The sequence below is a fragment of the Silurus meridionalis genome, chromosome 22 (assembly GCF_014805685.1).
Source record: "Silurus meridionalis isolate SWU-2019-XX chromosome 22, ASM1480568v1, whole genome shotgun sequence".
In the NCBI taxonomy this organism is placed as follows: domain Eukaryota; kingdom Metazoa; phylum Chordata; class Actinopteri; order Siluriformes; family Siluridae; genus Silurus; species Silurus meridionalis.
In genome coordinates this window covers 2,266,843-2,281,339 of record NC_060905.1, presented here as the reverse complement: position 1 = coordinate 2,281,339, position 14,497 = coordinate 2,266,843, and the positions used below count along the sequence as shown (strand labels likewise).

Sequence of the window (14,497 nt, the reverse complement as noted above, 5' to 3'; positions counted from 1 at the left end):
AGTCGTCACCTGGAACAGTTTTCCGTTCACAGCCTCATCAAGCGTTCATTTGTGACATTTCTTGCCTCCTTAATGTTCTGTAGAGCATCAGGTGTCTTGTGCAGATGAAAAGTGAGTACAGAGTCGAGCACAATCAGTGCTACTATAACTACCCTACAAATCCATATTATGGCATGAAACACTACAAATGAGGGGAAAGATCCATCATTACTTTCAGAAATGAAGCTCAGTCAATCCGAAAAATATCAAGAAATTTAAATGTATTCTCAAGATGGTCTAAAAAAAAAACCATCAAACGCTATGATGGTGCAGGTTCTCACGAGGATCGTTTCAGAAAAAGGAAAACTAAGAGCTACCTCTGCTGCAGAGGAAAGTGTATTCAAATTACCAGCCTCAGAAACCACCAATTTACATGAATGCTTCTTCAGTGGGAGAAATATTTCAACATCCACTGTTCAGAGGAGACTGCAAAGGTCAGGCCTTCATGGTCGAACTGTGAAGAACAACAAGCAGAAGAGACTTGTTTGGGCCAGGAAACACAAGGAAAGGCATTAGATCAGTGGAAAAACAGTCCTTTGGTCTGATGGATCCAAATTTGAGATGTTTGGTTGTAACCGCTGTATGGACGGTTCCTGTATGTGTGGTTCCTACTGTGGAACATGGTAGATGAGATGTGATGGTGTGGAGATGCTTTGCTGGTGACACTTTTGGTGATTTAGTCAAATTTTAGGACACACTTAACCAGCAAGTCTCCCACAGCATTTTGCAGCGACATGCCAGCTGAACTGGTCTGCACTTAATGGGACCATCATTTGTTTTCCAACAGGACAAGGACCACAAGCACACCTCTAGGTTCTTATAAGAGCTATTTGTCCATGAAGTAGATTGATGGAGTGCTGCATCAAATGACCTGGCCTCCACATTCACCCCATCTACTGTAAATCCAATTTAGATTATTTAAGAGGGAAGAAAAAGCAGCCAACAAGCACTCATCACCTCTGGGGACTCCTTCAAGATTACAGGTAAGTACATTGAGAATCTGATGAGAGAACAGAATGAGTTTTTGAAGCTGTCATCAAAGCTAAATGAAGATACTTTGGACAATTAAAAATAAATTGGGATGTTTTTGTTTACTACATAATTCCATAGGTTTTTTCATTAGTTTGGATTCTTCAGTATTAATGTTAAAAAAATACAAAGAAAAAACTCTGACAGAAGAAATGATAGATAGATAGATAGATAGATAGATAGATAGATAGATAGATAGATAGACAGACAGACAGACAGACAGACAGACAGACAGACAGACAGACAGACAGACAGATTCTAGTGTAGTTCAAATAGGACATAAAGATCTATCTATCTATCTGTCTGTCTGTCTGTCTGTAGCTATGACAGCATGACACAGAGTATTTACAGTAATAAACATGTACACAACACCAGAGTCTGATCTTGTGTTCTGAACACGGTCCCTCACTGACGTCTGACTTCATGACAGTTCTTCACTTGGATAAGCGCTCGGCCCGGGACGTCACGTCTCTCCCATTAAAGCGAATGAGCGGAACGATCTCCTGTTGTCAGAGCAACGTCTTACTTCTCCAAACCCTTCAGTGCAATTATGCTGATGTGAGGTAAAAGAAGGATTAAGCTGTCTATAATAATTGGCACCCCCAGTGCAGTCGCATGCCCTCCGTGCGGAATCGACTTTAATTGCAAGGGGAGCAGAATTAAATTTAGGGGAGAAAAATGATTGAATAATAATAATAGGATCATCATACTTAAATATATGCTGTGAAGATGAAGAGTCAGGACACTGAGGTTTTACTGCCTGTAATAATCTTGCACTTACGCTCTGTATTATTTATACATAATCATTTATTTTGCATTCACTTGAATTTGGAATCCCAAACCTGTACTAGCATGGCAAAGCCCCTGTGCATAAAGCGAACTCCATTAAGGTCTCCTCACCTCCCCTACATGACTTTATGAGCACTCTAGTAGCTGAACTCAAATGTCCACCAGCACACTACAAAATCTAGTGGAACATCTTCCCAGAAGAGTGGAGCAAATTGGTATTAAATGTAGAATGAGCTGTTCATCTGCTCATGCCATTACAAAATGGGGGCATCAATACAAAGAAACGTCACAACACAGAGCTGATGATGTGGTGTGAAACGAAGCAGTGAAGGCACCTAAACCTGTTTTTTCAAAATGACACTTCAAGTAGACAGGACACTATCGTGACGTCCTGAATGGTAATGATGCTAAAATGCCCTTTACACCATCACCATGCTTATAAAAACCTTTACAGCGAATGCACCACTCCGTTATAACGAAGGCAAGGAGTTCTAAACGAGATCGCACCAGTTTCAAACTATTGCTGACGCCCAGGATCAAAAACTCCTAGTTCCAAAATGTACCCTTTCCATGCGCCAGTCATTCGAAAAAATTTTTGCTGAATTTAGCATGTCATCAAAATGTGGAGATAAAAAAGATTTTGCTCAGAAAGTTAAACTATTCTTTCAACATGACACTTGATTGTCGAAATTACAAACGTAAATCCATAGGTTTTTCATTAGTTTGGATTCTTCAGTATTAATGTTAAAAAAATACAAAGAAAAACTCTGACAGAAGAAATGATAGATAGATAGATAGATAGATAGATAGATAGATAGATAGATAGATAGACAGACAGACAGACAGACAGACAGACAGACAGACAGACAGACAGACAGACAGATTCTAGTGTAGTTCAAATAGGACATAAAGATCTATCTATCTATCTGTCTGTCTGTCTGTCTGTAGCTATGACAGCATGACACAGAGTATTTACAGTAATAAACATGTACACAACACCAGAGTCTGATCTTGTGTTCTGAACACGGTCCCTCACTGACGTCTGACTTCATGACAGTTCTTCACTTGGATAAGCGCTCGGCCCGGGACGTCACGTCTCTCCCATTAAAGCGAATGAGCGGAACGATCTCCTGTTGTCAGAGCAACGTCTTACTTCTCCAAACCCTTCAGTGCAATTATGCTGATGTGAGGTAAAAGAAGGATTAAGCTGTCTATAATAATTGGCACCCCCAGTGCAGTCGCATGCCCTCCGTGCGGAATCGACTTTAATTGCAAGGGGAGCAGAATTAAATTTAGGGGAGAAAAATGATTGAATAATAATAATAGGATCATCATACTTAAATATATGCTGTGAAGATGAAGAGTCAGGACACTGAGGTTTTACTGCCTGTAATAATCTTGCACTTACGCTCTGTATTATTTATACATAATCATTTATTTTGCATTCACTTGAATTTGGAATCCCAAACCTGTACTAGCATGGCAAAGCCCCTGTGCATAAAGCGAACTCCATTAAGGTCTCCTCACCTCCCCTACATGACTTTATGAGCACTCTAGTAGCTGAACTCAAATGTCCACCAGCACACTACAAAATCTAGTGGAACATCTTCCCAGAAGAGTGGAGCAAATTGGTATTAAATGTAGAATGAGCTGTTCATCTGCTCATGCCATTACAAAATGGGAGCATCAATACAAAGAAACGTCACAACACAGAGCTGATGATGTGTGGTGTGAAACGAAGCAGTGAAGGCACCTAAACCTGTTTTTTCAAAATGACACTTCAAGTAGACAGGACACTATCGTGACGTCCTGAATGGTAATGATGCTAAAATGCCCTTTACACCATCACCATGCTTATAAAAACCTTTACAGCGAATGCACCACTCCGTTATAACGAAGGCAAGGAGTTCTAAACGAGATCGCACCAGTTTCAAACTATTGCTGACGCCCCAGGATCAAAAACTCCTAGTTCCAAAATGTACCCTTTCCATGCGCCAGTCATTCGAAAAAATTTTTGCTGAATTTAGCATGTCATCAAAATGTGGAGATAAAAAAGATTTTGCTCAGAAAGTTAAACTATTCTTTCAACATGACACTTCGAATTGTCGAAATTACAAACGTAAATCCCCGATTTGGATTAGAAATGCGAGCGCACCACGGTGAAGTTGGCGAAAACAAGTTTTGTTCTACTTTCAGGTCTTGAAACAGAACAAAACTTTGCTGAAAACTAGCTAACGTGGTTTATGATATGATTTCAGCCCCTCGCACCTGAGACACAGGTGATTGTGGTCACGTATAAAACAGCTCAGATCGACCTGCTGGACTGTGTTAGGAGACTGTACGGAGTCAACTCTTCGGAGCTGAAATCGTTGAAAGTAAGTTTGAAAGTAAAGAGATCTGTCCACCTGACATTCACGCTCGGGTGAAAGTCGAACAGCGGGAGTCGATACGACTCGCCGTACCATTATGAGCCACGATGACACGCGGTACAGCCAGCAAAGGTTAGTGTGACCCATCCGGGGTTCATTACTTGCTCATTTACATGTTTCGGGTTGATGAGACGGGAGCGGCTTGTGTAGCATGAAGTCACACACACACACACACACACACACACACACACACACACACACATGCTTGCATGCGACCGGTGTCAGGTTTGCCCTGGTTCACCTAGACACCACTCTCTCTTACTTTATCCAGAGGCACACAGGGTACCGAGTCCTCGTCCCCGTCCTCGATAGGCTTTCCGGCAAACACCACGTTTACGGTGCTTGTGTACACCAGTCTGGAAACCCCACGCTCGCAACACACTGCAACACACACACACACATTTAAATTAGAACAATAACAATAGTAATTTAAACTGCGCAATATTATCCAGAGCAATTTTGTTTGACTACTACGTAGTGCAATTTGTTTTTAACTACTATTTCTGTACTTTTGTATTTATATACTGCACTGTATATATATGTATTGTGTTTGCTTCATATTTGCACTTGTTTTGCTGCTGTAACAGAAAAATCTCCCCACTGTGAAATAAATAAATGTATATTTTATCGTATCCACATATACAAGTGCGTGGTTCCAAAGTGAAATACTGCTCGCTTTTAAATCACACACTCTCGATAATGAATCTGTTTCATCTCGGAAATGTACTAAACCGTGAACTAAAGCTAACTTTCAAATCTTAGCTCGCTAGCTAGCATCATTACAGGCATGCAAATTAGCTGAATGCTAATCACTGGGTGTCAAAATACAAGCTGCTTTGCTGTGTAGAAACATCTGTGTATTACAACCTGTGATGTTTTGTGTGTATCTAATGTGTTGTGTGTGTACATGTGTGTAATGAGTAATGTGTACAGAGCTAGCTCCTAGCCAGACTTTCCAGCCTGCTCTAGCCTGGCCCCGCCTCTGCATGATGACATCACTATTAATGTTTTTATATCAATAAAGAAGAGGAGAAGTGGGTTGTGGAAGTGGTTCTCGTGGTGGTGTAGATTGTTTGGGCGATGCGAATGACATCTTGATGCATAGCCAATGATACGATACATTAAAGTTACATATGAAGCAGCTACTGATACGATACGATACGCTACGCTACGATTCCCCCATTACGATGCGACGCAATAGTAAAAATGTGATCTTCTGCAATCCAATATGGTACAAATAGTTTACTTTTATTTATTTGGTTCAGACAAAGAAAACAGTTATTTTCCTGTTGTGTGAGCAGGAAGTTACAGCTCTACCTCTGCCATGTTAATCTGTTTACTATGTGACTCTCAGGACACGCCTCAGTCTCCGTAGTGATGCGATGAGTCATATTTACAGAGCGGCAGTGAATCAATCTACATATCAAACATTGGTCACTTCCTAAATAATAAAAGTAAAGCGCAGCTATTGATAATCTTATCAAAGTAAATAGTTATTTTACCGAAGCAAATATGTTAAAAACGACGCATCACAATACAAAAGTCAACTTGGATCCGATGCATCACACGCTGAATTCTACCATCCCTAATATACATATTAATGACTGTACATATTATAATCACTCAGTTCTCAGGAAGTAGCGATGCGGCTGCCATTTCTTTCAGAAGTTCAGGAACTGAATTTTTGATGCGTTTTTTTAGGTAATGAAGCTTCAAAAATAATCTTTGGTTTATTATTTTGGCTTTGGCCTGTATAAAATCCTGCCTTTTGTCTTTTTTGTGTGTTTTTGGCTCTCATTTTCCCAAATCCTGATCTGGTTACTCTGTTTGATCATAACAGCGTTATTTGAAATTCCGATCTTGAGTGTCTAATCTCAGAATGATGTGATTGCTGGGAAAGATGGCGAAAAGAACGTACCTTTCAAACTGTAGTCATGTAGTTTGGCCAACGCTTCCGCTACTTGCTAGCATATTTCTAGTTGGAAATCTCTGCGTCATTAGCCTTGCAACAACATTAGCCTCGTAACCCCAGTTAGCTAACAACTCACTGATCGCCTATTTTAGATAATAGCGTTAAAGAAATGGAATAAGAGCCAGACACATCCCTACGATGATGCGATCGATTGGAAAACATATTTGAACATATTATATACAGTAGACCCTTAAAAAAAAGAGAAGCCTGGCTCACCATTTATGACGTTGTTGGTGCCACCAACGTTGACCGACTCCACCTGTTCTTTCCTGAGCTGAGGGGATAAAAAGAAAATCAATAAATGGACCTTGATTTGTTTCATGTATGGTAACTATGCAGTTAGCTGTAAACAATCTAGTGTAAGGCAGGGCACAGATGAAGTTGTAGCAGGACGCTAGGTAGGCTGCTAAGTAACAAAGGTAAGCAATACACTTGCTTTATTTAAAATGAATATATATTATATATAATATAGCCATTAGCTGCTAGTCATTGCAAATTTCACCTATCTCATTTTAAGATGACTATAAGGGTTATTAGGAGAGCATATGGTGTTGAGATGTTTGTCGCTAGGTCACTAGGTTTGCGTAACTGTAAAATTGACATGGAAATTATAATATTGCTCAATATTTTATATCAGAAAGTTACATTGATTTCTCATTTATAGTATTTAGAGGACCATTAACATCCAGAACCTTTTAGTCAATTAATCAAACCGAGCAGTTCAGCATTAGGGGCCTCGCTCAAGGGCCCAGCAGTGGCATCTTGTTGTTCAGACGTTCATCATCTTAACCACTGAGATATTATATTTTAATTTCTCCAAGTGTCTCAAGTGCAGGTTAAAAAAATAATAAAAAATACCCCAAAAAAGTCCTGTGATTATTAATCTGATCAGATTCTTCTGATCGTGGACACCTTGACCATCAGATCCAAATGTATTTTTTCTCCAAACTGTTCAACAGAAAATTTTCCAAGCACAAATCTGTACAAGAAATCGACAACGGGGTTTTTATGGCACCTTTAAATTTTTATTTTAAAAAATCGAAGATTACAAAAATAAAGTCCTAGCATTACAAGAATAGCTTTGAGCGTGCCGGTGTTTAACTCTTTCAGGGTCGATTTCTTTGATCATCTTCTTTATAGTCCTTTGAGAAACAGAACAACCTAAAGTAGGATTTAACCAAATCCTCCACATCCATTTTATGCAAAGCAGTTAAACGTCTATTCTCAAAATATTTCGACTTTATTCACACAATCTTAGATTTTACATATTTTTTCAAGGTGGCACTAAAACTCCGCGGTAAAAATCTCTGGATGCAGTACAATTACAAGGTGCCTAAATGTTTTAAACCTTGTTCCAGCATGACGCTGCACCTGGGCACAAAGGTTGTTGGTGTGAAGGTCAGAATGGAAGAACCTAAGTGTCCTGCACAAAACCCTGACCTCCTAAACACATTTGAAATAAACTGGAAGTGGATCTGGTGCCTCCTTGACATCCTGGCATTAGTGTCTGATCTCACTAAAGCTCTAGCAGCTAAATGAACACTTATCACCTACATCCAGTGGAAGGTCTGTGCAGGAGAATGAAGGCTACTAGATGAGCAAAGAAAGGAATACATATGAAACTTGAGTCTCAAGGTCAGGGGTGCACGTACTTTTGACCAATTTATTAGATTCTCCTACCTCGTGGGTCACCCTGTATTTGCTCATTTAGACACTGAACCTCATTTTGTATGGTAGCCAACCTCTATTGTAATGGTTCCTGTCTACTGATGGATGGGGATATAACGGGGTGTGGGGGCAATACTTTGTGCAGCACAACAGATGGACTATAGCGAGTAACTGTACACCTACAAAGTGTGCGATGGCGAGTACTGACCTGTTCTGGTCCCGACATGCCGTAGGACGCGGTGTGAAATATGCAGTCCACTCCAGCACACGCCTTATACAGGGTTTCATAGTCACGTACATCACCCTGCACACACACGCACACACACACACACACACACACACACACACACACACACACACACAGGTTATAAGTGATAAAGCATGGCTAGATGTGTGTTACAGGATATTAGTGCATGATGTGGAGGTGAATAACAGCCCAAGGTGAAGTTGAGAGCATCAAAATATCTACTAATGTGTGTGGGGAGGTGAGAGTTTAGTGGTTAAAGCATTGGACTTTGGATCTAAAAGTCCCAGGTCCCAGCCGCACAAAGCTGCCACTGCTGGGCCCCTGAGAAAGGCCCTTAACCATATAGCTAGTTAGTCATATGAATGAAAACAAATGTAAGTCACTCTGGATAAGTGCGTCTGCCAAATACATGTATTAATAATGAAGCTGTTGGTTTGAACTCCGGTTGCCGTTTTTCCTTCTATTTCCCGAATGAACGTTTTTGTCTCTGCTTTTAATTCAGTTGTTGTTTCTTGACCCGTTAATGAACCGTTCATCATTACACAAAAGTCCTCCACAGACCCAGTTGAAGAAGTAATAGCTCACTAGTGAAGGTTCTGGGTTACTGATCGAAAAGTTGGAGGTTTAAGCCCTGGTATAGCCAATCTGCCACTCTTGGGCCCTTGAGGAAGGCCCTTAACCCTCAGTGCTCCAGGGTGTTGTATCATGGCTGGACCCTGTGTTCTGACCTAAGCTTCCAAACATTGCTGAGATATGCGAAGAAAGAATTGAACTGTGCTATAAAAAAATACACCTTTGTAATCATTACATTCATTTGCAGATTTGCGTCAACACTGCATTAACCGACAACACGACAGCAAGAAACAAAGATTGATCTCAATCTTCTGAAAAGTGATCTTAAAAGAATTACAGGATCGTGTCAAAAAGAAGAACCACCATTAGTATGAATTTTTCAGTGTATGCCAAGGGCCTGATGGCTTACTCGCTGTTTTTCCAACACCACCCTCCTCCTTTTGCAGCCGGGCTTGGGACCGCCCATGGTGGCGTACTTTATCCCCAATTACCACAACTGAGCACTTGTTGTGGGATTTGAACCCCCAACCACCAGATCCAAAGGCTAATGCCTTAACCACTAGGGATGGTATCACCTCTTTAGTACTCAATGAACAGATATAAATAAAGTAAATTAATTTAGAAAAAGTAAAAGCAAATGTTCTGAGCTGACTGGGATGTGATGCAGCTCTCAGTCAGAAGGGGGCAATATTTTTATTTGACTTCAACAAAAGCTAGTTCTCTATCAAACCATAAACGTAGTTGAGTAGAAAGTAAATAAAAAAGAAAGTTGCTTATATCTGTGATAAGAAGATAAGTAGAAAGCAGACAAATTTTTTTTTCACGGAGTCAATTTACTGAAATACTTCACACCATCGCCGTGTTTGAAACACTACAGCTCCAACACCAGGCGTTTCCACGTCCCTTTTGTGTAGTGACACCCGAGTGCATCGGCAGGTACGGGGTCATTAAACCGTGGTCCTGAAACCTGAGGCAGCGGTCTTACCCTGCTCCGCACCTGGCACTGCAACTGCTTCTGTTTCACCCAGCTGCCCTGCACTATTCACCCTCCTCCCCCTCCACCCTACACTTTTCCACCCCTCCCAGGCAACGCTAACACGAGCCAAAAAACCGATGCTAATTAACCCTCGAGTTCAGCTCTGATCATGGGAGCACAGAGTTTACCACAGATAGCATTTTAACAGCTGTTTATCTCTAGAAGAAATGACTAAAATCCATTATTCAAATTTATGTTTAACAACGAATGATCGTCTGTGAAACTAGAAAACGCTGACTCATAAAATTATCAAAATTAATTGTCTAAAGTTTGTTTTCATGCTGTCCAAACTTTCACACTACGTAGCATCAGGGCAAAATTTAGCAAATAGTTAACATTTATTGCATCTGGCAGACGTTTCTTATCTAAAGTGATTTGTTTCTCATTTATACATCTGGGGACCTTTCTCCGGGGCCCAGCGTTTCAGCTCACGAACTTCAAATCCCAAGTCTAATACATTAACCACTAAGATTCCTCATTGACGTACTCCTTCCCAGAAGCTCAAAATGAAGCATTAATGATATAATTTTTATTTGTGAATTCGAATAGAGAAGCTGGTGTTGGATCTGCGATGATCTTAGATGTTGAGTGATTTTTATGAGTTGCTCAGTAGCTCCTGGTTCCACAACATCAACTGACTGTAGAAAGAACATCACTCATAATCACTCTCTCCAGTGTTCTGTAGTGTTTAAAGACTATAATCACACTCTTGATGTCACCCAAATGAGGGTGAGGTTCTGCTTTTGAGTCTGGTTCCTCTCATAACATCTAAGGGAGTTTTTCCTTCATCACAGTCTCCATGGCTGCTTTGAGACAATGTCTGTTGTAGCGATGTCAGCAAAGTTATCACACTGCAAAACCTCTGATCAAGACTTACGATCTTATTTCAAGCCTTAAAATCTGATTGATCTAATTTTAAGAATAAAACACTTAATTACCATCAGAGACATTATTCGAAGCCTTGTGTCTTTTAAGAATTTATTTTAATAATAACTGGTTTTCATTTTAATAATAATTAATAACTGGTTTTAAGGTTTGCCCAGTAAAACAATGTCAATCATCACCCTTAGGACTCGTTCATTAGTATTATTTATTCTAAATGCTTGTTTTATGTCGATTTATTTACAACCTAATAACAAATTCTGAAAGTCTGCAGTATTCAGTCACCGCACGCCTTCCAAACATTATCCAGTACGGTTATTTCTTTCAAAAAATGTTGTTCTTTATAAAAAGTACTTATGGGTTTTTAATACAGTAAGTTGTTCTGTAGGATAATTTCAGTTTCTCATGTTGAATATCTTTCAGTGATTCAGTGATTCTGCTTTGCGTTGGCCTCGTAGCTACTGTGTTACACGACAGTCTTCATTTTATAATTAATGGTTGACGACACGCATGTAGGCGTGATCCCGAATTTAATAGTAATGTTTTTACTTTAAGCTTTTTGTCTCATTTTAAGACAGAATATATTATTCTCTTGTTTAGTAGCTCTGGTTTTAAGATCTTTTCACACAAATGAAGAAAATAAGCTCATTTTTTGTACACATGAATAAATCGACTGTTTGGAATATGGGTTTAATGCTTATCTTTTCTGAAGCCTAGACATGTATTTTACTGTACTTGCATTTGACTTGTTTCTAGTCTTAATCTTCTTTAATCGTGCACTTATTTCTTATATTTAGATGGTTATTTTCTGCAGTGCAGCAGGACTTCCTTAATTAATGTAAAACTCAATAGAAAGTTATTTGGTGAAACCCAGTCGTTATTTCTTTCATTTCTGAGAGAGCACCATCCAATATTTCAAGCCCTTGATTGGGTCTTTCCACTTTGCCAAGATTTGGGTCATCATCATTTATCATAAAAGGTAATTTTGAATTTTTTAATGGTGTGCCCCAGGGCATGGCATATGATTTTGAGGAAAATGGTGGACCAAATACAAAGCCCTGTGGGTCACCACATGTTCAATATTTTGTGTCTAAAGTATTTGAATTTGTCTTGGTATCTATCTTTCACACAAGATCTTGTCTGCTTAAACCATTTGTTGGACAGTAGTTTTACCTGCAGGAAAACCGCTCCGTCAGGAAGCTCCCACCGTGGCTGGTACAGATCCAGCAGGATGACACTAATGCCCTTCCTGGCCAGAGCCTTGCCAAGCCTGAACCCAAAGAACCCAGCACCTCCGGTCACTAGCACCTTCTCGCTTCCTCCACCCCTCTGGATCTGCTCCGGGCTCTCCAGCCTGATGGAGGAACTGCATTCCGGGCTACTGCACAGAGCTTTTGCGGCCCCGTTGGCTCTGTTCCGGACTCCTGTGCTGCCCGACATCCGGCCCGTATGCTTAAAGCTCTGAGAGTGGCCCCCGTTAAGGCCTGGCTCTAGAAGGCACCCACGGGGCAGCTGCTCCATTTGACACAAGGACCCGTTCTCCTTCATAATGCACAGCCAGGTTCAGATGCCTCCTCTGTACAGCCAGCCTACAGGGAGACCCAGGAACCCAGGGCAAGGAAAAAGGAGAGTGTGTATGTGTGTGTGTGAGAAACAGATCTGCTTGAACTGAACAAATGCATAATTCACCCCATCGGAGGTAAAAGCTGGACGTTCCTCATACAACGGTCAGCCAGATGAGACCTGCGTCTATAATAAATGTTTCAGGAATTTAATCTGCACCAACGTATAGCATTGACACAAGACACCATCAGGTAATCTCCTCAAATGTATCCGATACACCATGTCCATGACGTACCCAGAGGCACCACTGATTCATTCGACTATCCACTTCTGCAAGCAGGACATCAGCCACTTATTCATATACTAATTATTCTGCATTGTTATAAAGATTAACATCAACTTTATGCCAATGTATAGTTTATTTAACATAATATCTTGCCTACTTGGAGAACCCAATCAAACTACATTTTTGGGATGTTTTTCTGTTCAGGACGTATTCCTGACCCTAGAGCCTTTATGAGGAACCTTAGAACCCATATACAGATATGAATATGTATATATGCAAAACGGGCTTCTGAAAAAGAATATTAGAAAGTTCCCATTTGAAAGGGACAGGAAACATTGCTTCCTTTCTGAAAGTATTAGTTTTAATAATTGGTATATTTCAATCTTGTGTCTAATAGAGAAAAGAATTAATTGGCACAATTTTAATATTTGGACGTATAGTCATTAAATCAACTTATGATATTTAACAGTAGCACCAAAAAACAGCTACAGTATATGGATAAAAGTTTGTGGACACCTGACCATTGGAAAGACCTCGTTTGAACATCCCATTGCACATCGAGTCCCCCCGTTATAATAAGCGCCGCTCTTCTTGGAAGATGTTCCACTAGATTTTGTGGAGATTCGTGTGAGATTCATTCATGAATAGCAGGAGATTTTCCCCAACCCTTGCAAAGCAGATCTTCATGGAGATGGAGCTTTGTGCAGTTTGGGTCATGCTGGAAGAGGTGTGGGTCTCCCTAGGTTTCCCAAGTGAAGGCAAAATTTCATGCTACAGCATCTATAGACGTCCGATACAATTGCGTGCCTCCAACTTTGTGCAGTTTGGAGAAGATCCGCAACATGGCTGGAAAAGTCAGGTGTCCCAATACTTTTGTTCATATACAGTAGTGTGTTTATTTCTGTAAAGCAGTTTTGGGACAAAGTCCATTGTTTAAAATAAGAAAATGAATAATTGTTAATTAATAAAATTTAGCACATTTTAAAGGAATTGTGATTTATTTATTTATTTATTAATTATAAAAACAAGCCTACTGATTACTGCAAAATTCTATTTTCAAGTTTTTTATTATTGATATGAAATTATAATTTTTATTATTTTAAGTTATTACTCAACAGTTATTCTATTATTATTTAAACACACACACACACACACACACACACACATAGAGATCATAGATAGATAGATAGATAGATAGATAGATAGATAGATAGATAGATAGATAGATAGATAGATAGATAGATAGATAGATAGATAGATATTTTTTAAATAATTATTTACATTTAAATATTAGAGCGACAACCTAATATTTGTCCTACTGAGAGGTTTTGAATTTCTCTTTTTTTTTTTACTATTTTAATATTTAAAAATAAGTTTTAGAATGTATGTATTACAGTATGTATTACAGCTGAAAATCAACACTGAAACTAGATGCTGTTGAATCTCCTCTCTGGATCGTATAACCTTTAATAAAACCCCGCTGTGTATCTGAACATGTGAAGTTCACTGACACACTGATCAATACTGATATTAGGAGTTAAGGAGAATCTTACCTTCATATCGCTCCTCATGTGCACCACGGTTTCTCCATCAGCCACATTGCGCTTCGCTCCACAGGACCCCGGGCTCAGGTTTACATCCACAATCACCTGTCAATCACATGCTGCCTCACCTAAGACCTGTCCCATAAACCTCTGAGTACAGGAGCACACAGACTCAACCAACAGTTTCACTGTGCTACCATGAACGCTGCAAAAGGACCTCATAATGTTACCGTAAACCTTAGAGAACACGAGACCAGTACACCTGGAATTTCACCTGATAATGTTACCGTAAACCTTAGAGAAGAAGAGATCAGTACACCTGGAATCTTACCTGTGGCGACCCCTAATGGGAGAAGCCGAAAGTAGAAGAAGAAGAAGTAAAAGTAGAAGAATTTACCGTAAACCTTAGAGAAGAAGGGAAAAGTACACCTAGAATTTCA

At 39.8% G+C, this 14,497-nt stretch overlaps 1 protein-coding gene across 2 annotated transcripts in view; it reads right to left on the bottom strand.

Annotated features, from left to right (window-relative positions):
- Positions 1-14,250, bottom strand: part of sdr42e2 (short chain dehydrogenase/reductase family 42E, member 2) — a 25,275-nt gene extending 11,025 nt beyond the window's left edge. Inside the window, exons 1-5 of one of the 2 annotated variants that reach the window (XM_046835179.1) lie at positions 14,067-14,250; positions 11,838-12,253; positions 8,135-8,230; positions 6,475-6,532; positions 4,549-4,667 (exon numbers count right to left, since the gene is read on the bottom strand). In XM_046835179.1, the coding sequence (XP_046691135.1) occupies positions 4,549-4,667; positions 6,475-6,532; positions 8,135-8,230; positions 11,838-12,212 (648 nt within the window). In that variant the 5' untranslated portion in view covers positions 12,213-12,253; positions 14,067-14,250. Of the gene's footprint in view, positions 1-4,548; positions 4,668-6,474; positions 6,533-8,134; positions 8,231-11,837; positions 12,302-14,066 lie in introns of those variants that run through there. The other variant, XM_046835180.1, reaches the window with a different exon arrangement.
- Between the last annotated feature and the right edge of the window lie 247 nt (positions 14,251-14,497).